At 46.9% G+C, this 23,605-nt stretch overlaps 2 protein-coding genes across 6 annotated transcripts in view; one reads left to right on the forward strand and one right to left on the reverse strand.

Moving 5' to 3' along the window:
• Window positions 1-8,118, forward strand: part of Pdxdc1 (pyridoxal dependent decarboxylase domain containing 1) — a 60,171-nt gene extending 52,053 nt beyond the window's left edge. Inside the window, exons 17-23 of one of the 2 annotated variants that reach the window (XM_059269951.1) lie at window positions 1,297-1,468; window positions 2,018-2,136; window positions 2,405-2,526; window positions 3,390-3,482; window positions 3,568-3,664; window positions 4,615-4,719; window positions 5,092-6,708. In XM_059269951.1, coding sequence (XP_059125934.1) covers window positions 1,297-1,468; window positions 2,018-2,136; window positions 2,405-2,526; window positions 3,390-3,482; window positions 3,568-3,664; window positions 4,615-4,719; window positions 5,092-5,348 — 965 coding nt within the window. In that variant the 3' untranslated portion in view covers window positions 5,349-6,708. Of the gene's footprint in view, window positions 1-1,296; window positions 1,469-2,017; window positions 2,137-2,404; window positions 2,527-3,389; window positions 3,483-3,567; window positions 3,665-4,614; window positions 4,720-5,091; window positions 6,709-7,837 lie in introns of those variants that run through there. The other variant, XM_059269952.1, reaches the window with a different exon arrangement.
• Ntan1 (N-terminal asparagine amidase) lies at window positions 7,229-22,129 on the reverse strand. Of its 4 annotated transcripts, XM_059269955.1 has the most exons (11): window positions 21,864-21,977; window positions 20,903-21,081; window positions 15,957-16,059; window positions 15,818-15,883; window positions 15,447-15,555; window positions 14,370-14,443; window positions 11,860-11,913; window positions 11,423-11,476; window positions 10,527-10,624; window positions 7,892-8,005; window positions 7,229-7,537 (listed from the first exon to the last, which is right to left on the reverse strand). In XM_059269955.1, the coding sequence occupies exons 2-11, from the start codon at window positions 20,909-20,911 to the stop codon at window positions 7,361-7,363; spliced, it is 858 nt and encodes a 285-aa protein (XP_059125938.1). In that variant the 5' UTR covers window positions 20,912-21,081; window positions 21,864-21,977; the 3' UTR covers window positions 7,229-7,360. The 4 variants fall into 4 exon arrangements, with proteins under 4 accessions (XP_059125938.1, XP_059125937.1, XP_059125936.1 ...); XM_059269954.1 differs by lacking the exons at window positions 20,903-21,081; window positions 21,864-21,977 and adding an exon at window positions 22,044-22,129; XM_059269953.1 differs by lacking the exon at window positions 20,903-21,081 and having other exon boundaries at window positions 21,864-21,990.
• Between the last annotated feature and the right edge of the window lie 1,476 nt (window positions 22,130-23,605).

Consider the following 23,605-nt stretch of genomic DNA (forward strand, 5'->3'; position numbering starts at 1 on the left):
AGTTTTTGGTGGTTTTTCATGAGATGTTCAACATTTTTACAAAGGTATTTTCTCAAGCTCATCAAAATATGAAAATTTGCCCTGCAAAGAAAAGGCCATTTTGGAACTTGCTGATGGCCTCAACTCTAGCCCTGAAGACAGTGCTGGAGGTTGGCAGAGAACACCCAAGCAGCACCTGTGAGCCCAAAGAAGGAGGGATGGTAGACTGCCAAGACTCCCTTACCTCTGAATAACTCAGTGTATCTCATGTGGTCTGGTATTGTCTCTCTGCCCTCTTCCTGGTGTCCCAGATACAAACCCACCAAAACATTCCCTTCCATTAATATTTGCATATAAAACAAAAACCTGCCTTTTTGTTTTAGCCCATGACAGGATATGTGTAACCTGCATTAGGCCTTCTGTGAGAAAATGGCTTATAGGTAGAGAGCTCCACTGTGCATTAAATCTACAAAGCAGCTGTGTCTCCTGGAGCAGCAACTATTAAACTGTTATGTATTCATTCATTATTTATGTTTATTGTGTGGAAAGGGCACGTGCATGTGGAAGTCAGAGGACCCATGGGATTTGATTCTCTCCTACTACCCATGTGGGTCCTGGGATCAAGCTTAGGTTGCCAGGCTTGGTGACAAGCAACTTTACCACTGAGCCCTGTCAGCTTGATTTTTAAAAATTTGTTTATTTGTGTGGTGTACGCGTGTTTGCATGTGGAAGCCAGAGGTTGGCATCAGATGCCTCTTATCTCTGTCCACGTGCTATTTTTAGGACAGAATCTTTTGCTTAAACCTGGAGCTCACTGAGCTGGCCAGTGAGCCCAGGGATCCTCTAGTCTCTACTTCCCCAGTGCTGTGATCACAGCTGTGTACCATGAAGCCACCTTTTTGTGTTATGATCCATGGGGATCCAAACCCAGGTCCTCATGCTTGTACAAGGGAACTGTTGCCCAAGCCCCAAGTGTGTTAGGTTTTGCTACCTGATCCTTCTATAGTTACATGGAACAACTTAAAAAATTTTTTTAGAGCCGGGCGATGGTGGCGCATGCCTTTAATCCCAGTACTCAGGAGGCAGAGGCAGGCGGATCTCTGAGTTCAAGGCCAGCCTGGTTTGGTCTACAGACTGAGTTACAGGACAGTCAGGGCTACACAGAGAAATCCTTTCTCAAAAAAAAAAAAAAAATTCAAGTACTACTGAGGACCTTTGACCTTGTTAGTAGTAAAGAGTCTCCCCTTCATGTACCCCCCTACCCCACCACCAAGTCCTTCTTTAAGCCTTTCTCGAACATTCTTTGGGTGTTTTCAGTGTTAGGAACTCGAGAAGAAGATGTGGATCAACTCATCACCTGCATCCAAAGCAAACTGCCAGTCCTGACCTGTACACTACAGCTCCGAGAAGAGTTCAGGCAGGAGGTAGAGGGGACAGCAGGCCTCCTATATGTTGATGACCCCAACTGGCCTGGAATCGGGGTTGTCAGGTAATAATTTGACTTGTTTCATGATGTGAAGGATTACTTTGTCAAAGACAAGTAGGTCCTGATGCTTACATATCCAGGTGAAGTTAGAGTATATTTGGTAAGAACTCACTAAGATGTTCTGGAATATTTAGAAAGGCCTATAAAGTAGGTAGTCAGATAGTTTGGCCCACCATTGGGCTCAGTGAGTCAGGGGTCACTGTGTGCCATCTGCTTGTGCAAATTCACAAGTGCCCAGGGCAGACACATAGTGGACAAATGGTTACTCTGTGGAATATACAGAGCTTTACAGGGTAAGCCTGGTTCCCAGGGAGAGAGCTGTATACTGGCCTCACAGTCTTCTGGGCTACCTTCCTTTCCTCTCATTTTCCCTTTTTCCTTATGAATAAAAGACCCCCAGACTCTCGTTTTCCTGGACCACAAACTGAGGCTTAGACATTATTAAAAGATTACTCCACATCTGTGCTCATCTCTGGGAGCTTCTACTACACCCACAGTCCTGTCTGAAGAGATGCTCAATCTTAGATGTCTTTCTGTGCTGTGGTGTTTTAGGTATGAGCATGCTAATGATGATAACAGCAGTTTGAAATCTGATCCAGAGGGGGAGGAAATACACACAGGACTTCTGAAAAAGTTAAATGAACTGGAATCTGACCTCATATTTAAAATGGGTAAGGACAACTTGCCTAAGTCACTGTGAACTTTAAGAAGACCATGTCAAATGGGCTTAAGGAAGATGCTTTTCATTGCCACGGAGGGGAGAGCTCTGGGTTGGGACCAACTGGAGGTTAAGTGTCTCCCAGAGTAAGGTCTCCCTCCCTCTGCAGCTCTCCAGCCTTCCTTTCCTTTGTCAGAGGCATCTTCCTCGTAGTTAGAACAGACCTGGCTTCCCACTGTCCTGAGGACTTGGGAGCCAGCCTTGCCTGTTTCTTCCCCCAGGCCCTGAGTACAAAAGCATGAAGAGCTGCATTTACATTGGCCTGGCAAGTGACGATGTGGATATTTCGGAACTAGTAGAGACCATTGCAGTCACAGCCCGGGAAATTGAGGAAAACTCAAGGGTCTGTAAGATGAATTAGTGTTTCATGTCTTTTCTTACTTTTGCAATACAACACTGGGGAATGTCTGTTCATTTCGTTCTTTGCCAAATGTTGCTTTCCTGAGAGCTAGGTCTTATGCCAGGCATGAGGAATGCTAAGTGGCCTGGAAACAGTTGCTGCCCCCAGGCAGTGACCTCACCAGGCAGTATTGGGGAAGAGCCATGTACACCAAGCTGTGCAGCAAATGCTGTGGCTTAGGGCAGCTGAGCTTTTGGGGGCGTGCTCACATCCGCAGTGCACTGAGGTGAGACTTCCTAAAAGGAGCTGGGTCCTAAGGACAGACAATACAGGTGCTCCTGATAAGGGCCATGCCACCAGAAACAGACCTTCCTCTGTTGGTCAGGTAGCATGGAAGACCAGGGTACAAGGCTAGTGGTCAGATTCAACCCATCCTTGCCTGAGAGCAGACAGAGACACGTGCTGCAGTTCACTTTGGGGTAGGGAGGGGATGAAGAGGTTTTTAAAAAAAGCCAAGGAGCTGGCTGTGTTCACTGTTGGTTTTTCCCAGTCTTAGCTGTTAATTCTGACTTTCTCTCAACATTAAACAGTGCTTGCTTTTCATTGATAAAACATTCAGAATGGAACTAATTATTTCTCCTCTTTAGCTGATGAGGCCAGGCAACAAGTTCTATCTGCTTGGGCCTGCATGAGCTTTCATCTTCTTCTGTTTAACTTTCTATTTAGCTTTTGCTCAGGTATTTCAGTGCAGAATTCCATCTACTGACATTCTTGTGGGAAAATGTCACCAATGCTGTTGATTGTGTAAGAAGTTCCAGGCCCTGGGCAAGAAGCTTAGACAAATAGTATCTTCCTTGGTTTTGCAGCTTCTAGAGAACATGACAGAAGTCGTTCGGAAGGGAATTCAGGAGGCTCAGGTTCAACTGCAGAAGGCAAATGAGGAGCGGCTTCTGGAAGAGGTAGGTGACTGTTGGAGTCTGCCAGTCTGGCATCCCAGCAGAGCAGCCTCAGCAGGTCATCCTGAACAAAGATTATGTTTTACAGGGAGTGTTGCGGCAGATCCCTGTGGTAGGGTCCGTGCTGAATTGGTTTTCTCCAGTCCAAGCTTCACAAAAGGGAAGAAGTTTTAACTTAACAGCAGGTAGGACTTCCAACTGGCCTGTGCCTAGATCTGTTATTTCAAAGTTTTGACCAGATGCCTTTCCCTCCTAGAACCTGTCATGCTTTTTTACCTCCCCGATTCTCTGCCAGGAATCTGAAGTGAGGCAGTCTGCCCCTACTGCCATGTCATCTCCCCCAGCCTCTGCTGAAACCGTCAGAAAGCAAGCAGCCACTCTACAGCATGCACATTGTCTTCCTTGGAATGAGGACATGCCTATCCAACTGGCCCTCATCTGGGGACAATGCATGTGGACACTGGCATAAGGACTATTGTTTCCCACAGTAGTCCTGAGTATTTTGTGCAGGACAGGGCTCCTTCTGAAAGGGGAACCTAAAGATTGTAGTACACAGTATTTATTTTAAACCAGTGACTGGCAGTCAACTGTTGGCAACATGCTGGGAGATGCTAACAGCTGTGACTCCTTTCCTGTCCTACCAAAGAAATACTCTCAAAACTTGATGTTTCTTCCTTTGTTCCTTCTCCAGAAAATAATAGCTAGATTATTTCTCAAGATAGCAAAAGATCATAAGAGTTTCCTGGTGTGGTGGCAGAAGGATATCATCTTAGCATCTAGGAGGCTGAAGCTGAAGGATCAGGGTTTTATGAGACTGTCTCAAAACACCACAAACAAGGAACGTCTTATCTGTCAGACCTCAGCCTTTAACAGGAACATCTGCTCATTGCTAAAGTGCATTTTGCAGCTGGGTATGGGTCCCGGCACACTGCACACACTGATGGAGCGTTCCCAGGAGCGAGGAGCTTGTAGAGAGATGTGAGCAACTGCAGGGTAGGTTTGCCCCAGTTCAGTCAGTGGGAAGCTAAGTAGTGGCTCTATGCTGATTAAGATACAAAGCCAGTTGAGGGCAAGTGACATCTCAGGATGGCTATGCCAGGAGCTCCTGCCACTTTTTTTTTTTTTTTTCTGACAGGTTCTCTGGAGTCCACAGAACACACGTATGTCTACAAAGTACAAGGTACAGGAGTGACGCCACCTCCTACACCCTCAGGCACTCGAAGCAAACAGCGACTTCCAGGTGGGTTAAACCTCTCCATAGTTCACCTTCATTAACAGAAGAAAACCACTTCTATTTGTTGTTCCTTATGTTCCTTTCTTTAATCCAAAATTCCATTCCCTTCACTGAAACAACCATTCAGGCACCTGAGATTTAGCTCCATGGCACTCCTAAGGCAAGCATTGCTTTAACAAAGGCACTTCCCTCCCGTTAGGGGCACCACAGAAGCACTGGCCTGGGGAGCAGTACAGTGTCACAATGCTCTTTAGTTCCTGCTTCCCCTCTAAGCCAGAATTCCAGCATTCCTGCCAAATCAGTGACCATGCAGGACCACGGCACCTTTGTTACAAGATGTCCCCACCAGTCTCAGCATAGTTCATCTTGTCTCTCTAGGCCAGAAACCTTTTAAAAGGTCCCTGAGAGGCTCGGATGCTGTGAGTGAGACCAGCTCAGTCAGCCACATTGAAGACCTCGAAAAGGTGGAACAGCTGTCCGGTGGGCTCGAGCACAGCAACCTAGAGGCCCACTGTCCTGAGCAGGCCCCAAGTGTTCCTGCCCCCATGGCCAGACAGACTGAGGCCCTGCAGAACAAGGCCCAGCATCCAGAAGATGACCACCCTCAGATAGAGGGACTGGAGCGCTTAAGATAAAGCTCAGCAATACTGGGCTTGAGCCTGCATTGACTCTTGTTTCAGGAAAGATGAAGTTTTATTGAAAATGTGAACTGTGCCACATGCTAATATGATAGAAATTTCTCTTATTTGTGCTAAACTGGAGTTTTGCACAGATAATGGTGGAGAACCAGGCTTTCTGGGGGTGGGGGCAATTACTTTATGTGTAAGTTGAGCAACCACCACTTGACTATTTTGGCCTGCCCAACCTAGGCATCCCCGAAAGGTATGTACCATAACCTTCCTGCACCATAAACACTTTGTGCTGAGAGAACATGTAGATTTCAAGCACCTTCCACTTGAAACACTGTTCTCTCCTCTCTCTGAACCTAAGTGTGATTAGGCAGCATACAGTGACTCTCTGGGTTCTTCTCCATGCCTCCGTCTTACTAGGTCTGTAGTTCAGTCAAGTTGTGGTAGATGCCTGCCTCACTGGTTGGCATCAGGAAATGGGTTTCAGTAGGACCCGAGTGAGAGTATCAGAACCCTCTGCTGCCTTTCCTGAAGCCTGTGCACACGAGCTGTGGCACTAGGACTGTCCCCTGCTGCACCTTTCCTCCTTTACACATTCTCTGTAAACAGAGTTAAGGACTCCTCTGTTAATAGTAACTAACTATAAGATCTCTTCCTGACCATATTTAAGTCTGTTTTTAAACACTGGTAATGCTTTTAAGTTGGTGCCCAGTGCTGTGTCAGTTCAGGACAGAAAGCCCTCTGGAGGCCGCCGGGAAGAGCCCAGTGTCGTCTGCTGTGCAGCACGGTGAAGGCTGCAGAAGCAAGCCTTCGACCTGCTTTTCATGAAGTGGCTGCAGCTTCTCTTGTCCTCACCCTGGGCCCAACTCAGGAAAGAACCAGAGAGGTTGCCTCTCTCGGGCTAACAAGCCAGAACTTGCTGCCTAATTCTCATCCATTTGTATTTCCCAAGTACTGCATCACCTGCAGTGCCCTAAGATGCCCCACCCCGTGCCTTTTTAGTCCCTAAAAGTCAAACAATGGAAGATGCTAAGATGGTGGGCCTGTGGACTGTAGTGTTGGAAGCCTTAGTTATACCACTTTAAGCCTATAATTACACTGATTTGATGTGATTTTTGACAGTTGCCACTTGTCAAGATGCAATCTTTCCATTTTCTTGGTGCAAATGATTAAATATAGTCTTCCCTGTTCATTTGATGCAATGAAGTATAGCAGGTGACATGAGGAGGGGTAAACTATCACCTTGAACTGATTGATTTTTCAATGTTTTTATACATTTGGAATTGTTACCTGGTTTTGCTGCAACAGAATTTTACCTTGAGACACTATCTGATGTTGGCTTAAATAAAGGCTCTTGAAATTGCTACCTGTGAACTCGGTATAAATCTTACTTTTCATCAGATAACATAAACGTTCTTAAAAAAATAACTTCCATAACCCTAATTGGGCATCTTAGTAGCATCATATGTATTGAATTTGGCCTCCCAGGAGCTTGTCTCTGAGGAAGGTAATAAGCTCAACTGTTTCTTTCCAAACAGATAGGAAGTTTCTTTTCTTTTCTTTCTTTTTTTTTTTTTTTTGGTTGGTTTGTTTGTTTGTTTTTCGAGACAGGGTTTCTCTGTGTAGCCCAATTCACTCTGTAGACCAGGCTGGCCTTGAAGTCAGAGATCTGCCTGCCTCTGCCTCCAAGTGCTGGGATTAAAGGCTTGTACCACCTCAGCCTCTGATAGGAAGTTTCTAAGAGTTACTTTTGAACAGAGAGTTTTTCCTGACCAACCTATCTCTAAAGTTACTGCCTACTCACCAGCAAGGCCAGTGGTTTCTCTTCCATCCCTCATGACTTGGTGAAAATTCTTTGTAGTGGAGCAAAAAATCATCTAAACAAATGCCTTTGCCAAAATAAGATTTTATTTTGAAAGATAGTAAGCAAGGAAGAAGTCAAACTGCACAGGTGTAGATTCCAAACCACCAATGGTCTCTATCAGGCCAAAGAGCTGTGTTCTTTGGTAACTTGGATGTTAGCTCCCTGGAGAGATCTTTTCCCATAAGCCATCTTCATTTTTTTTGTAGAGGAGAGCTTTATTTCCAGGAAACAGTATATTTGCTGGAGATGGGAATTTTTTTAAAAACATCAAGGTAGATCTAATATGTTCAACAAAGTGGGGGGGCTCAGCCAGAGGCGAAGTAGAAAGGTTCTGAAAAGACAAGACAGTGGGCATGAGCAGGGCCAGGCTGTACACCTTCCCGGCTTAGATGACAATGTCAGAGTAGCTTTGGGCCACATACACATTCACCGGGCTAGTCTCAGTGTCAGCGCCTCTGTACATCTGTTACACACATTTCACTACTTACTGCTTCACCTGTAAACATCTACCAGGAAGTTACTAATCCCCCACTGCCATAAAAGTAAGAGTCTGCCAATAGCAAAAGAATGTCAGTCTTACCCACTGAAGAGAAGCGGCTATTAGCTGGTCTAAACCTTTTTTTTCTTACAGATGGGGAAACCAGGGTCCAGAGATTTAGGATTTAGCCAACCTGTAAATTCTCACCTCTAGTATTTGCTTGTCATCTTGCTGCAACCAGAAATCCACATGTGGAAATGGCGTCCAGGAATACGGGCCTATTCGAAGTTGTTCTGTCTTTGCATCATAAATGCTAATCATCTAAAAGAACCATTTCCATGACAGGCTGTAAGGACACTGCCCTACCACTGCTGTAGTCTAGTTCCAAGGCTGTTCCATTAGCCAATAAACTGCGAACCTCCCATAATAACAAAGCTGCCACCACCAAATGCCTTTCCTGTGTTTGGTCCTGGGCATTGCTGTGTTTAGTTTTGATGGCAAGCCTACAAGAAGACAGCATGCCGCCCTTCTAAGGGGAGGCTGACAGTGAGAAAAGTCCCAGGTCACATATCCAGTGAGCATCAGCAGTGCCTCAAAGATAAGCAAGTCTGACTAAAGCCTGTATCCCTCATGGCTGTACAAATACCACACCTCTTCACTCATACCCCAAGCAGCTAGTCATCGTGCAATATAAACAGCTCATAATGCCTGATGGCCAGGTATGACAGCTCACACCTGCCATCCACCACTCAGGAGGCTGAGGTAGGAAGATCACCTTGGGTTCCAGGACAGCCTGGATGACAATGAGACCTTGTCTCACAAAAAGCATAAAAGAAAGGTTAGGAGTTTTTTAGTTTTGTTTGTTTGTTTGTTTGTTTGTTTTTGAGACAGGGTCTGGCTGTAGTAGACTTGGCTGGCCTCAAACTCTTAGAGATCTGCCTGCTTTAAAAGTGTGTAGCACCACACCTCACCTGGTTTTATTTTTGAGAAGGTCTCATGTAGCCTGGGCTGGCCTTGGACTCAATACACAGTCAAGAGTGTTTGAAATCCTCATCTTCCTGCCACACATCCCAATCTGGGGTCACAGGGATGTGTGTACCACCACAACTGGCTCTGTAGAAGCTGATTTGCCAACAGATGATTCCTTGAATTCCCAAATTATGCCAGTGGTAATTTTCAGCTCTGAGAGGGGTACTCAGTCTGAAATATAGTCTATTAACTAAACAACAAAAGGAATCCTAAAGTAAGTTCCAGGCCAGCCTGGGCTGCAATGTGACCCTCTGTCTAGAAAAAGAAAAAACCACCAAGCTGATCATGGTAGTTGATGGACATTGAGATAGGATGCTTGCCACAAGTTTTAAGACACCTTAGGCTACATACATAGCAAGACCATATCAAACACAAAATTTTTTAAAAGACAAAATTAGGACTCCTGAAAATGGTAAAAGACTGGCAGAACAGATCTCTTTAACTCCAGACATCTTCTTACTGCAATGTTAGTGCTGCACAAACAAAGCTGATGCTGGGCTTGCTGGCACATAGGTGAGGCCAGAGAGCCATGCCCCATGTCTTCAGTTGCTTTTGTGACCTGAGACAGGGTCTTCCACTAAAGCTGGAGCTCCAGACTCAGCAAACCCTAAGAGTCAGCCTCTGTCTCCCCATCACTGGGCCTGGAAGCATGCCCAGCATGCCTAGCTTCTCATGTCAGTGCTGTGGATCATGCTTATATAGCAAGCCACCTCCTCAGAGCCTGTTTGGCGTCATTAAAAAGCTGCATAAGCCCAGACTGACCTGTACCTCACAGCAATCCACCTGTCTCCCAAGTGCTTGGATTAAAAATGTGTGCCATCGTGCCAGGCTTACACTGGGCATTTTACATTCTACCTGTTCCTCAAATGGGATTAATAAGTCTTCTTTTAAATTAATGATTTAATTAATTAAAAAACATCATAGAGACTAGGATACAGTTGTATACTTGTGTAATCCCAGCCCTGGGAAATGTTGAGGCTAGGTTACATGACAAGGTCTTGTCTGAAAATAAAAAGGGCCTAGGCTAGAAGTGCTCAGTAGCAGAAAGTTTTCCTAGCAAATGCCTCTATTACATCCACAGCACTACCAAAAGAAATAAGGAAAAATGCAGTACCTTAAGGAAATTAAACTGGGAGGGAGGTTTGTAGACCAGGCTGGCCTTGAACTCACAGAGATCTGCTTGACTCTGCCTCCCAAGTGCTGGGATTAAAGATGTGTGCCATCACTGCCCAGCTAGAAAATTAAACTTTAGGGGTTTTTTTTATTTTGTTTTGTTTTTGTTTTGTTTTTTTCCAGACAGGGTTTCTCTGTGTAGCTTTGAGCCTTTCCTGGAACTTACTCTGTAGCCCAGGCTGGCCTCGAACTCACAGAGATCCGCCTGGCTCTGCCTCCCGAGCGCTGGGATTAAAGGCGGGCGCCACCACCGCCCGGCTGAAAATTAAACTTTTAAACTGACCTATTCAATAATTTTTTGGAGTGACTCACCAAACTACTCTTTGGTGACTGACTGGAGCCAAAGTGTGGACGATGCAGGATCTTGTCACTCCCCCTCTCTCCAGTCCTCACTACGGAAGGTTAATGGGAAGAGGTCCCCCTTTGTCCACAGATCCAGGCTCTTACCAACACCTCCATCTTTCAGGCAGAGAACTAGTATCTGGCACTTAGAAACTAAACTCACTCTTTATTCCTCTAAACCATAAGGAAGTGAGCTGGTTCCTGGTAAGGAGGTAGCCACAACTTTCCTCCACTCTAAAAACTTGAGGCTCTTAGGGTTCCCCCTCTGCTCACGCCACAAAGATGGGCTCCTACTCACCGGGCCTCCTGCTAAAGCTCTTGCAGCACGAAGCTGTTCCTCTGGACCACGATCTTGAAAGGAAGCTCTGTAAATCTCTGCAGTTTTAATGTTGACAGCTGCAACAGATAGGGAGTGACTCTAAATCGGCAAAAATCCAAAACAGATTTCACCATTTCCAACACTACACATAAGAACCAGAATCAGAAAAGAATGGAATCTGAAGAGACAACTGAGGTGCCTCTGTAGCAACAGGGAACAGCCCCTGAGGCACTCTGCCCTCAGGGCATGTGTAGTCAAAGCTTTGCTATGACCACAAATACTAGTGAAAAGCTGTGCCCTATTTAGGGCTACGCAAAGTGACACAGAATAAAATAAGGAGTGCCAGTGTCTTTTATCACCCACCTACCTAAATATCATGAACACACACCAGAAGCCCTCTGCAATTTGCTAGCCTCAGGACTAGAGAGAGGAAGGCCTTGGGCTTCTTTTAGTTTGACAGTTCTGAACTTGGTTTTGTGGGATCTTCATTCTAAATCAAAACTTTACTTCATTCCCATAGTATACAGAGATCCAAATGCCTCATGCCTTCCCCATGAGCACTGGCTAGAGAAAAACATGCCAGACCACCCACCCATGTGACACTAAGCTGCACAGCTGGGATGGGCATAACCTATGTGGTACACTGACTGTTTCTCTCCACACGTTATCGTTAGGACATTAACACCTCACAGCTAGAGGTTAGTCAGGTCAGGCCCCTTGCCCAGGGTTTTTAACAGTAAATGTACAGGAGCAAGGATCCAAACCCAACAACAGTAGTACAGATGGAATGACTGCATGCTCAGACCTTTAACCTGAGTCAGCCTGCTCTAACCCACATGGGAACCATGAAGCCCTCTAATACAAATACTACTTACCAATGCCATAAATGATTGGAAAGTGGTTTTCATTTTCTTCCCGGTCATTTAATTCTAAGAAATGAAGGAAAGTAGAACTGCTAAACAGTTGTTCTTATTCCATGTGAAGGAAAAACTCAATACAAAGCCCCAGGTGGGCCACTAACAGGCCTAACCCTGCCTCTGCCACACAAGGGCAGCTCACCAGCGCTCTCCCCTCCCAGGAACACAGAGAAGCCTCTGACATCAGGGCCTTTGGAGAAGCAGCATTAGTTGGGTAGGACCTGGTGTTGAGAAGGCTACCTAGAGATAAGGAGTGGGGACAAGTCATCCAGAGGTGACAGTCTCTGTGGACTGTCTTCTTCAATTCCTATCCTAATGGTAGCTGTTGTAAGGGTACAGACAAAACTTTCCTGAACCCTTATACCCCTGGTTTGGGTGAAAGCAGCAGAACTCACCTGTCACACATAATGTCACTAAGTGAATGTCATCATCTTGTTTGTCAAATTCACCTACAATTAGAATTTCAAAATTGATGTCAAAAAAGTACCCAAGAATGAGTAACAGGGCTCTGTGAATATGTTCAAAATACATTACATATATGCATAAAAATGTCCTATTGGGGCTGGGGCTATGGTTCAGCTGATATTGTAATTGCCTAGCATGCTCTAGCATACTCAAGGCTATGGGTTCAACCCCTAGCACTACAGAAACAGGCATGGTGGCACATTCAAGTTCAAAGCCCGTCTGTGCTACATGAGATCCTGTCTCAAAAAAAAAAAAGTAGTGGTGGAGGGAGAGAGTTGAGGGTATAGGTTATGCCAGCAAGAAGACTCAATCTGTAGAGGTACTTGGAACCTGTGTTCAATCCCTGGGACTCACATGTGGAAGGAGAAAACCCACTCCTACAAGTTGTCCTGGCTAACATACTCAAGCTATATGGTATACATGTGCCCTAAGTGTCTACATGCACTAAATGAAAAATAAGATGAAATCTGTTATATGTAATTAATACAGGATAATAGGGAAAAGCCTCAGGGGGTTGAGAGATGACTCAGTGGTTAAAAGCATTTACTCTGCTCTTGCAGAGGACGTGTGTTCAGGTCCCAGCACCCACATCAGGTGGAGTCCTAAGAGGAGACCAGCTCTTCTCAAGTCTATTAGGGCAAAAATATTTGTGTGTATAGATGTTTTGGCTGCACTGTATGTGTGCCATATGAATGGTTGTTACAGGATCCCCTGGAACTGGTGTTACAGGAGAGTTGTCGTAATGTAAGTGCTGGGAATTGAACCTGGGTCCTCTGCAAGAGCAGCCAGTGCTCTTAACCACTGAGCCTAGCCACCAGAGCAAAAATTTTGTGAATGTTTTTGGACAAGGGAACAGAAGAGAGTAGGTTCTGAATGCCCGTCACCCCACTGTAGGTTAGCTTTTAGTTTCTGTGCATGGCTGAGCTCCTAACAGAGACAGCGATGTACAATAACACCACGTAACTTTATGCCCTGATTGTTTTGTTAGACATAGGTTTTTCCCATGCAGTTAACACTTCTTAGTAAAGTTTGTTTGAGACACAGTCTCACCAGGCTGCTCTGAACTCAGATCCACCTGCCCCAGCCTCCTGAAGTGCTGGAATTAAAGGTATATTCTACCACACTGAACTTTCACAAGTGGTTTTTGTTATGCATTTTTTGTTGGCCTCACTGTGTAGCTCAGGCTGGTTAGGAACAGGCAACCCTCCGCCTCAGTCTCTTTCCAGCTGTTGAGTTGCAAGCATGGACCTCCAGACCTGGTTCAGCAGGTAACAGCTTCTAGAAGCTTTGTAACTCTTCTCAGGACACTGGGTACTCCATGTTGTCAGAACTGGGGATTGCTCATCTTTGGGTCGGAATCTCTGTTGGAGGATTTGGTTTTTTACATTTTCTTACTGTGTGTGCATGTGCATGTATTGCCGTGAAGCACAAGGGGAGATCAGAGGACAACTTACAAGAGTCATATTTCTGCTTCCATCATGTGAGTCCCAAAGACCAAACTTGTTCAGGCTTGGTGGGAAGTGCCTTTACCCAGTGAGCCATCTTGTCAGCCTCCCTGTGCGACCTTAGATGACTTTCTTAGAATGGATTCCAAGAAGGGGAATTACTGAGTCAAAGGATGTGAACCTTTAAAAGGCTTAAGCCACAGTGCCAGTGTCCTAGCTGGCAGGCTGCTCCAGTGCAGGTATGGCATTAGCGTACACCTATTTCACAATTAATGCACACCACGTCTGTCTCTCCTGATTTAGTAGAAAGGGCTAAAAGACCATTTTCATTTTCTGAAGATTACAAAGAACGCTTCTGTACAGCTGTACAGCTCAGAGTATGTACTCTCCAAGAATTTACCAACTGCTATTTTAAAAGAGCATCTCTGACACAGGCTTGTAATTCTTTCACTCAGCTGAGGCACAGTGATCACGAGGCCACAGCCAGCTGGGGCTTCAACACCATGGCCCTGTCAAAACGGGGAGGCCTTGTCCCCATCCCACCAGCACCTGGGAATTTAGTGCTGCACTTTCTGTACAGTCTGTATAGTTCCATCCACATGGCCTATGTCTTCAACCCCAGGCTTTGTTTTGTTTTGAGACAGATTTTCACATGTATCCCAAGCTGGTCTCAGACTCATGGTCCTTCTGCCTCTGCCTCATCTGACTGCTAGAGAGCTTTATTTATTTGTTTGTTTGTTTATTTTTGGTGGGTTTTTTGTTTTTTTTTTTTTTTTTTGAGACAGGGTTTCTCTGTGTAGCCTTGGCTGTCCTGGAACTTACTCCGTAGACCAGGCTGGCCTCAAACTTGGAGATCCGTCTGCCTCTGCCTCCTGAGTGTTGGAATTAAAGGCGTGCACCACCACCACTGCCCGGCTCCTTTTTTTGTTGTTGTTGTTTAAACCAAACAAAACTAGGTATAATATTGGGGGGTGGGGGGTGGCTGGCAAACTTACTAAGAAGCTGATGAGTAAGTTTCTGTGACAGCTGCCTATCATCACTGAAGCCTCCTACAAGGTGCACTTCCAGCCTGCCAAGAGAGGGACATGATCAGAGTTAGGACAAGACACGACTGTATGCTGCTTTCATGGATATTTAGTCCTGGCTCCCATGAACTTCCACAGCATGCTTCTGGACCTTTTCCACAGCATATAATGAAAATACTTATGGGCACAATGGGGTGCATGTGAGGTTGCCAAGGCCAGCAGCAAGGCTATCAGGACCTCATCCAAGGTTCTCAGTGCAGTGTCACCTGGCCACCCACACAGAACACTCCAGAACTTTTCAGCACCTCCACCTAAAAGGATCTTGGCTTTGAGGCACAAGTAAGTTGACCAATAGTGTCCCTGAGATTCTAAGCACCTGTATATGACTGTACTAGTTCCTTCAAAGGCTACCAAGAAAATAAGAGCCAAGTGTAATACAGGGCCAGTCATGTGAGCAAGTGACAGCCAGGCCCGGGTCACAGGCCAGAACTTAACTAGCTGTGTGGCTCTGATACACGACCATGTGTCACAGGGTAAGGATGAAATACTGAGCCACAGCCAGTCTGGGTTGGTTCTTACTGTACACCCAGGCTCAAACTCAGCTTGCTGAGTTGTGTGATATGGTCACTGCTGACCCTGCCTCCTCCTTCAGTCTTTCCCACGTAATTCCTGACCTGCCTGCTTCAGAGTATGAGCACTGCCTACTCTAGACCCTAGAACAAGTGGCTGCTCACAAAAACACCTTCTCTCTGGGCCATAACAAATTAATATCTGAGATTCAAAGATCCCAACTTTACACAAGTTCAAAATCAAACTCAATTTAAAATTCAGCACAGAAGCCTGACATGTTGTCTCGTCCCCTAATCCAAGCACTAGGGAATCGGAGGCAAGACTACATAGTCAGGCCCTCCCTGTCCAACAAAAAGTCCAGTACTGGCTTGACCCTCCATCACTCCATCCATCCAAGTGTGGACACCACCCATGATCAAGGTGTACAAGCACAGGGCATCCCCCACAGTGTCCATATAATAGCAGTATGGAACTTACCTTCCACACTGAGTGTGGTCAGAAAAGGATTTTATGGAGCTCATTATCAAGGGGACTTCAGCTTTGGTATCAGTTCCATCACAATGTGTGAGGCAGGTTGCCCCATTACCTGGAGAACAAGGGTAAAATGAGTTAGTCCTTATATTTCAGGAAGCAAGCCATGTAGACCACCTCATCTTTAGACATCCTGTAAGAAAACTGAAAGGGTCCATGCTGCACAGCCAACCCATCTGACCAGGGCACCAGGGAGACATCATGCAGATAAGACATGGCTTCATATTCTACACCAGGAAACTCAAACTGAGAAAATCAGTGGTCCCACATGGTTGGGATAGTTTAACAAATGGTTTCCTTCATCTCTGTCATCATACCTGTATGCCTCAGGACCACAATGTGACAAGTAGTGGCATCATCAGAACCCAGAATGGAGATGGAGCCTGTTTAAAAGAAATAACATGAAATAGCCAGTAGGCTTTGGGATAAGGCCCAACACACTGCTTCCTAACCTACCATCCTTTGGGGAGGTCACTGCAAGCTCTCTTTGCTGAACATACAGAAGGCCCTGGGGTCCCACTTGTTGAACAGACTGACCTCTGAGAAGTCTGGCTCTTTCCTGTTTAATTGAAACAGAATAAAATAGTTGTATGAATTAGTGAGGCTTGAACTGGAGAGGTGGAAAGAGCCAATGTGTACTCAGAAGTAGGAAGCAGGCTGGCATGTCTGAACCGTGCTATACTGGCTACTGAAGGCTGATGAAGAAAGACAGCAGGAACATTCTCTGACTAGGAGAGTACATATGACAGAAGATCCCAATACCCGGAAAAGAGACACCATAGTTCTTCAAGAGTCTGAGACTTGACCTTACTTTGAGACAAAGTAGTTCAGGCTGTCCTAAAACCATCCACTCTACCTCCTGAGTGCTGCGCTTACAGGTATGCATTAGAGGGAGGCTGTCTCAAAGGCAAAGCTGGCTGGGCATGGAAGGAAATGCTTACATGCTTACAATCCCAGCCTGGGCATGCAGACTCACGTGGGGCGAGCTGACACACTATTAAAATGAATTCTACCTTCCTTCCAACTTGCCACCAATTCCCCAGTAAGCAAGCACAGTCATGTGTCAATGTCCCTACACCTACTTTGGTCTTTTATCAACTTCTTACAATTTCTCATGCCTGGCTAATGTAAGTTTGTGTCTAATTACTTAATAAAATCCAAGACATGTTAAGCACTATCTTCTTTTAATGAATTCCCACTGTCTGAATGCTAGGAGATAATTAAAAGAGAATATGCCCTTCAATTTAAGAACTGAACTAGGAGGTTATGGGTTCAGAATTCAATCTCCAACAAGATCAGAATGGGACACAGGAAAGAAAAAGATAACAAATCAAACTGTTAGAAACCTCGTAAGCTCAGACTGGCTGTATAACCTGGAGTAAATCAAGAACATCTCCAATCTCATATTTCATCACACCCCAGCCAGGTGGAACACCAGACACTTGTCCCCTCTTTACAGTTCCTTTACTGACCTCCCTTAGGGAGGAATTAAGGCAGATTTTTACCATGTTCATAATTGGCTTACCACTAATGAGCAAAGTGGTGTGTGAGAACAAGTTACCATTTCAAAACTAACACAAGAAACGAAAGCAAAGGCAACCAGAAATGCCACGGCCCAGGACAGTGGCTGGCCTGCTCTCCTCCCACTTGGTAAAAGCTGTTCCTGAATGAAGCCTCACTTCATCACATTTGTGTGCACGAGAGAAACAAAGAGATACAGACGCCATGTCGTGCATGAGTGTGAAGTGTGCATGAGTGAGAAAGGTGTATGTGTGAGGTGCATGTATGTACACCTGGAAGCCAGAGGTCAATGTCATATGAATTCCTGTTACTCTGTACCTTGTTTTTAATTTCATTTTTGGTGTGTGTGTGTGTGTGTGTGTGTGTGTGTGTGTGTGTGCATGCATGAATGAATGAATGAGCATATATATGCATGTGTGTGGTGCCACATACATGGCATGCATGTAGAGGCCAGATGGCAACCCTTAGAAGTTAGTTTTCTCCTCCACCATGTATGTTCCAGGGACTGAACTCAGGTCATCAAGCTCGGCAGCAAGCACCTTTACCGTACGAGCCATCTCGACGGCCCTGCCTTTGAGACAGGATCTCTCACTGAACCTGGAGCTCACTATTTTGGCTAGACTGGCTGGCCACCCAGCACCTGGGATCCACAGTGCTCTACCCCTCAGCACTGGGATTACATAAGCACCCTAAAGCCTTTCTGTGGGTCCTGGGCTCCGTGCCCAGGTCCCTGTGCCTCCCCAGCAGGCGTGTGGTCCACTAAGCCAAGCTCCCCATCCCATATTCCTAAAGTAATAGTGGCCCAGTTGTCACAGTGTCTCCTATTTCTCAGCATTTAATTCATGTGCACTCAGTCCTTTAACTGCCTTTCCCAAGACCTACCGAATGGCATTTCTTTCTTTGCTGGAGGTCTGCAGACTTTTCTCTCAGAATGACTAGATGACAAGCCTAAAGGTCTCTGCCACTGTGTAGTGAAAACAGAGGAGCACATGGATATGGCTGTGTTCTAATAAAATGTGATAGGTGATATGCAAGTTTGAATTCATGTGATTTACTGTGATAAAATATTATTATTCCTTTTACTTTTTCTAACCACCTTAGACAGGGGCTAGAAGTATCTCAGAAGCAGGCACTTGTCTAGCCTGTGTGAAGCCTGGGCTCTGTCCCTGCAGAAGGCCAGGGAGAAAAGGAAAATACTTATCTGCAACTTTAGGGACCAGCCCACACCCCTCGCCCTTCTCCTCCAAGGGCACATGAGTGAGAAAGTACCTGCTGCACCGTGAAGCAGTGTGCAGTACCTGCTGCACCGTGAAGCATGGTGTGTACCAAATCACTAGCAGGAAGTCTGGGTATGGCTCAGCAGCAGGAGTGCAGAGTGGGACATCCTGGGTTCCACCCCAGTACAGCACAGACAAACCTAAACCCAGCAGACTCTAAAGAGCAGTGCACCGGGCCACTCAAGATCACTGACTCCAGTAGTCTTGTTTCTCACTATTGTCCACCACAGAACATACCATGTAGCCCAAGACTGCTCCAAGTCCCCAAATGTCCTGCCTCAGCCTCCTGACCGCTAGCACCTACAGGGGTGCCCCATGTTGCAGTGGCTGTTGTACTAAATTATTACACAACGTCCAAAGTGAGGGAAGACAGCAGGGTTTCACCTTGACTTCCTCTAAGCGTGGGCCCTGGTACAGGGTCTGCTGGTCTACTGCTGTCAAGAGACGCTGTGCCGATGCAACTCTTATTTTTTTTTTTTTTAAAGCATTTAATTGAGGCCTTGCTTAAAATTTTAGAGGGTTAGTCCATGGAGGGAAGCAGACAGGCATGGTGCTGGAGCAGTAGCTGAGATCTTTACATCCTGATCAGGCAGAGAGAGAGAGAGGGAGAGGGAGAGGGAGAGGGAGAGGGAAGAGAGAGAGAGAGAGAGAGAGAGAGAGAGAGAGAGAGAGAGAGAGAGAGAGAGAGAGACTGGGTCTGGCCCGGGCTTTTGAAACCTCAATGCTCACCCCCAGTGACACACCTCCTCCAATAAGGACACATCTAAGTTCTACTAACTGGAGACCAAGCATCAAACCTATGAACCTATGGGGCCATTCTCGCTCAAACCACCGCTGTGTGACTGACCCTCACAACCCTCAATCTAGAAAATAAGAGCAAAGGTATTCATCCTGTCAAGCACAGTATGGGCCAGTTCCACTGTGGCTGGCCAGTGGGTGCCTGAAACCAGTCAGCATTAAACCCAGACATGGTTTTATGCTGGTGCGTAACCATGGGGAGGAAGCAGGTTAACGGTAACAGTATGGGATTGCCCTAGTAACATCTATAATGACAGGTATTTCTTAGCCAGCATGGTGGCACATGCCTGTGATCCCAGCCTGGAAGGCTGCAAAGATCATGAGTTGGTGATCAGCCTGAGCTGCAGTGAGACCTTCTTTCAAAATAGAAAGCAGGGGGTGGGAGGGGACAGTATCAGTGAGTGTTCTGGAATTTTCCACTTAAAATGTTCAGACTGTGGTTGCCCAAGGAAGTGTAACTGCAGAAAGAATGGGGGTTCGGGGAAGATACTAATCAGGCTTATTACCTGATGGTGATGTGCACTTACAAAATGCTGACACATGAAATACACACAGGAAGCCAGGCATGGTGGTGCAGGCCTTTAATCCCAACACTTGGGAGGCAGAGGTAGGCAAGTCTCTTTGTTCAAGGCCAGCCTGGTCTACAAACTTGAGTTCCAAGACAGCCAGGGCTACACAGAGAAACCCTGTATCAAAAGACCAAGGGAAAAAAAAGTCCAATACATAATATCTGTCATTCAAAAAGTGCATCATGATGGGCATATTTAATATATAATATCTGTCATTCAAAAAGTATATCATGATGGGCACATTGGATAACATCTCTAATCACTTATTGCTGAAGCAGGAGGTCTCAGGCATCCAAGGCCATTCAAGTTCCAGGCCAGACTGTCTGTCTGTCTCTGTCTCTCTTTCTCAAAAGAAAAAGGGGTGGGGGCGGGTAGGAGGAGACAAGATGCTACAGAGATGGTCAGTAGTTAAAACTGTTTGCTGAGAAATCTACCAGAGGTTAGGTGCCAACATTCATAAGCCAGGATTCCCACACAAGCCTGTAACCCCAGCTCTGAGGTGGGTAGACAAGAGGACCACTGACAGCATATAGAGGGAGAGACCCTGCCTCAAAGGAATTGCCTGAATGGAGAGGGAGACACTGGATGACACTTTCTGGCCTCCTTGTATATACAAATGCACCCATACCTATGTGCACATACATTCACACAGACAAATACACAGAGTACACAGATTAATAAAAAATCAGGTGTGGTGTGCACACCTTTAATGCTAGCATTTGGGAGGCAGGGGAAAGAACTCTGTGAGCCTGAGGCAGGCCTACACAGTGAGTTCCAGGCCAGCCAGGGCTACACAGTAAGACCCTGTCTCAAATCTTTTTAAACAGTGGATTACCTAGCAATAAATAAATAAATAAAGCAAATAAATAAAGCTGGGGAGACAGAAGCAGGAGGAGCTCTGAGTTTGTGGCCAGCCTGGTCTACATACCAAGTTCCAGGACAGCCAGGGGGTATGTAGAGAGACCCTGTCCCAAAAACAACAAAAACACTTGTGAGGAGTCACCAAAACCACGAGAATGGCTGTGACCAAGGACACGGTTTTCTACTTCCCTCTACAGAGCACGCTATCCTAAGGAAAAGTGAACAACTTTCCCTATCTGCACTGGGGGTGCAGTCCACACTCAGCCTTCTCTCATGGCCCTCTTTCTCCTCAGGCACCTCTCCACCCTGCAGCCCTTCTGGGCTGTCTCCCTAAACAGACCAAAACCCTGCTTCCAGAGGCACCGCCCCACATCACCTCATTCATCTCCGCCTTCTCATGCAGTGTGCGTCGTGGCCACCAAAACTAGAAGTTTTCAAACAGACATAGGAGAGAGTCCCCAAAATCCTTGAGGTGGGTGAAACTTTTCTTTGATGAGTATCACTTCCGGCTTCACCCACCCTGTGGCAGTGCCTGGCCCGATTTGCAGGATCAGTCTGTCTTGAAATTTAAGTTAACAGTCACAGTCTCCTTGCCCCGTAGTTCTCAAGGGCCGTTCTGCCCATTCATTTACCCAACAAATATTTTGTAAGCACACTGCCATCTGCCTTCAGGAAGCGTTTGCTCCAGGAGACAGAGCCAAGGGAAAACAGAGCAAGTAAGCAGACAACCCCCACAGCTGCTCCGAGGAATCTTCCAGAATGTCTTCCCTAACTCCGGGCTCCCAGGCTTCACCTCTGGAGTGAAAGTGGACATCTTTCAGGCGATAACTGAGTCTTTAAAATGCTCTGATTAGGAAACAGGCCCCTCCTAGACTGCGCTATGAGAGATCCATGGGTGGGCAGACTCCAGACCAGCATGTGGGGCATCTGGTCACCACTGCCTTCACCATGGACCTCTTTCAGAAGTCCCCGCAAGGAAAGAAACTAAAGCCCGTCCACCCATCAGGGTGCGGTCCTCCTGGACCCAGTGACTTCCAAGCGAAGCCCTTACTTCTGGCTAAAAAAAACAGGAGCCCCACGCCGCAGGGGGCGGGAATGGGCTCGCAGAGGACTGCTCACCCCCACCCCGCACCTGCACCTGTCCGCAGCCTGTGTAATGCGGGGAGCCGCTCAACCTGTAGAGCCTGCCGAGTGTAGATGGGGGCCCCGGTGTTCCTCGCGCTGCGTGCTGTGCGGCCTTCTGTAAGTCACCTAACCTCTCTGGGCCCCGTCTCTGCCGATCCCCAGTAAAAGCTGCGGAGAGCCCACCCGCCCGCAGGCCCGGGCAGCCCGCTCACCTCCAGCGGCGGGTGCGCTCGGACCAGTTCCGCAGCCGACAGCGGCAGCCGCACTCGCCGTCCGTTCACCAGCAGCGGCATCGCCTAGGCTGCTGCCAGGCCCAGGCCGGCGGCCGCCGCCCCGCCCCGCCCCGCCCCGAGTCATGCCCCGCCTATCGAGGGCGCCACGCCCCTGCTCACCGCGGAGACTGCCGGGTCGAGGGACCGCGGCGACGGAAAAGCCTCTGGGTCGCAAGGCATCACAGGAGATGTAGTCCAAACTGTAGGTACGTTGTCGGAGGCGGGGAGATGTAGTAGAGGCGTGGGCGTAGAGGCGTAGAAAGGAGAACCTGGAGGGTATCCCAGCGCTTTGCAGTCACCCCCGATTCGGCCGTGATGATTCACAAAAGTATTCAATTAACTAACGTCCACCTACTTCAGCTGCCAAAAATAGCGCAGAAGTCGCGGGCACCGCGGTGGTAGCCCCGGAAAGGAAGGCACGGAAGACAGAGGGCCGCCCTGGCTCTCCGACCAGAGGCCCCGCCTCTGTTTTCGTCCTCGCCCTTCACCACCTGGGCAGAAAAGCTAGGACCCAGACGTAGCCACAGCCAAAGTCAAGTTCTGGCTAAGATCGAGTTTTGATCCTGCCATAGTGTCTCCCTCGGCCTGCATTCCCAGCATTAACTCTAATTACATAGCTTTTACAAGGAAGGTTGGTAACAGTACCAAAACACAGGAATAAGTTCTGTTTATTGAACTTGGGGATCACAACCTGTTCCCCAAGTCAGGACCAGTCACCCGTCCTCAATAAGCCAGCTGATTAATTAAAGAGCCCGTGGAAAGCAGAAAGGGGGGATTTATTCAATATGGTCACATTAGGAAGAGTGACCAAGGTCCAGGAAACCCTTCAAGTCTATCTTTATGAGGTCAAAGTTTAAATAGAAGGCAAAGGATATGCATAACCAGACTATTGACCCATTGGGGAAAGCCAGACTGTAGGGTGAAAGGGCCAGCCAAAGAACACACTTTGGCCCTGAAACCAAAGCCAAAAGGTTAAAAAGGGCCAGTGAAAGAAACGCACTCTGCCCCTGACCAACTCAGCACAAAACGCAACTAATCGCCGAGCACAAAATCCAGCCAATCTCTGAGCTTGTTCAAGCTTGGGGATTGAAATCCGACCAATTCCCACCCTGAAAATCTACACCCTGGAAAAAAAAAAAAAAAAAAAAAAAAAAAAACCTACCCCAAGAAGCCTTACATAAGCCCTGCTCAGCTGGCAGCTGCCTTTTGACACCCTGGCAGTACAGAATGCTTACAGACCTTACTCAGATGGAGCAGAGAGGCTTTCTCAAGAGCAGAGCTGTGCAGGTCCTTCCTCTAGGGGAGCAGAGTTGTTACAAATTCCAGGGGATCTGAGAAAAACTGTAACAATGTCCCTGGGGAAACGCTCCCCTGCTGGGGCAGAGTTGTTATATTGGGGAAACCTTTCCCTGGAGCAAAACTGTAAACTGCTAAGCTTACAGTGACTTTGTGGTAGTCCTTGGCTCCAGACTGCCAGGATACTTTTTTATCCGATGCAATGCTTACACAGACCAAACCAAGACTTTCTAAGAGGACGTGATGAAAAGACAGGTCAGTTCTGTATCCTTGTCCAGGAACAGAATCGGCAGAGCCTGTCTAATGCTGGAGCCAGTGCCTTGGAGTTTCTGGCGACCCGACTCTTCTCTGGGTTGTGGTTATCAGTCCTAAGGTAGCTATGTTTG

The sequence above is a fragment of the Peromyscus eremicus genome, chromosome 8a, assembly GCF_949786415.1.
Source record: "Peromyscus eremicus chromosome 8a, PerEre_H2_v1, whole genome shotgun sequence".
NCBI lineage: Eukaryota > Metazoa > Chordata > Mammalia > Rodentia > Cricetidae > Peromyscus > Peromyscus eremicus.

What these genes read in the sequence shown, in the direction of transcription:
- Ntan1 (XM_059269953.1), bottom strand. Translation starts at nt 21,944, where the DNA reads ATGCCGCTGCTGGTGAACGGACGGCGAGTGCGGCTGCCGCTGTCGGCT. An exon ending in TGTGGTCCTGAGGCATACAG is followed by an intron (nt 15,556 to 15,817) that starts GTATGATGACAG and finishes CTTGTTCTCCAG; the next exon opens with GTAATGGGGCAACCTGCCTC. An exon ending in ACTTACTCATCAGCTTCTTA is followed by an intron (nt 11,914 to 14,369) that starts GTAAGTTTGCCA and finishes TTCTAATTGTAG; the next exon opens with GTGAATTTGACAAACAAGAT.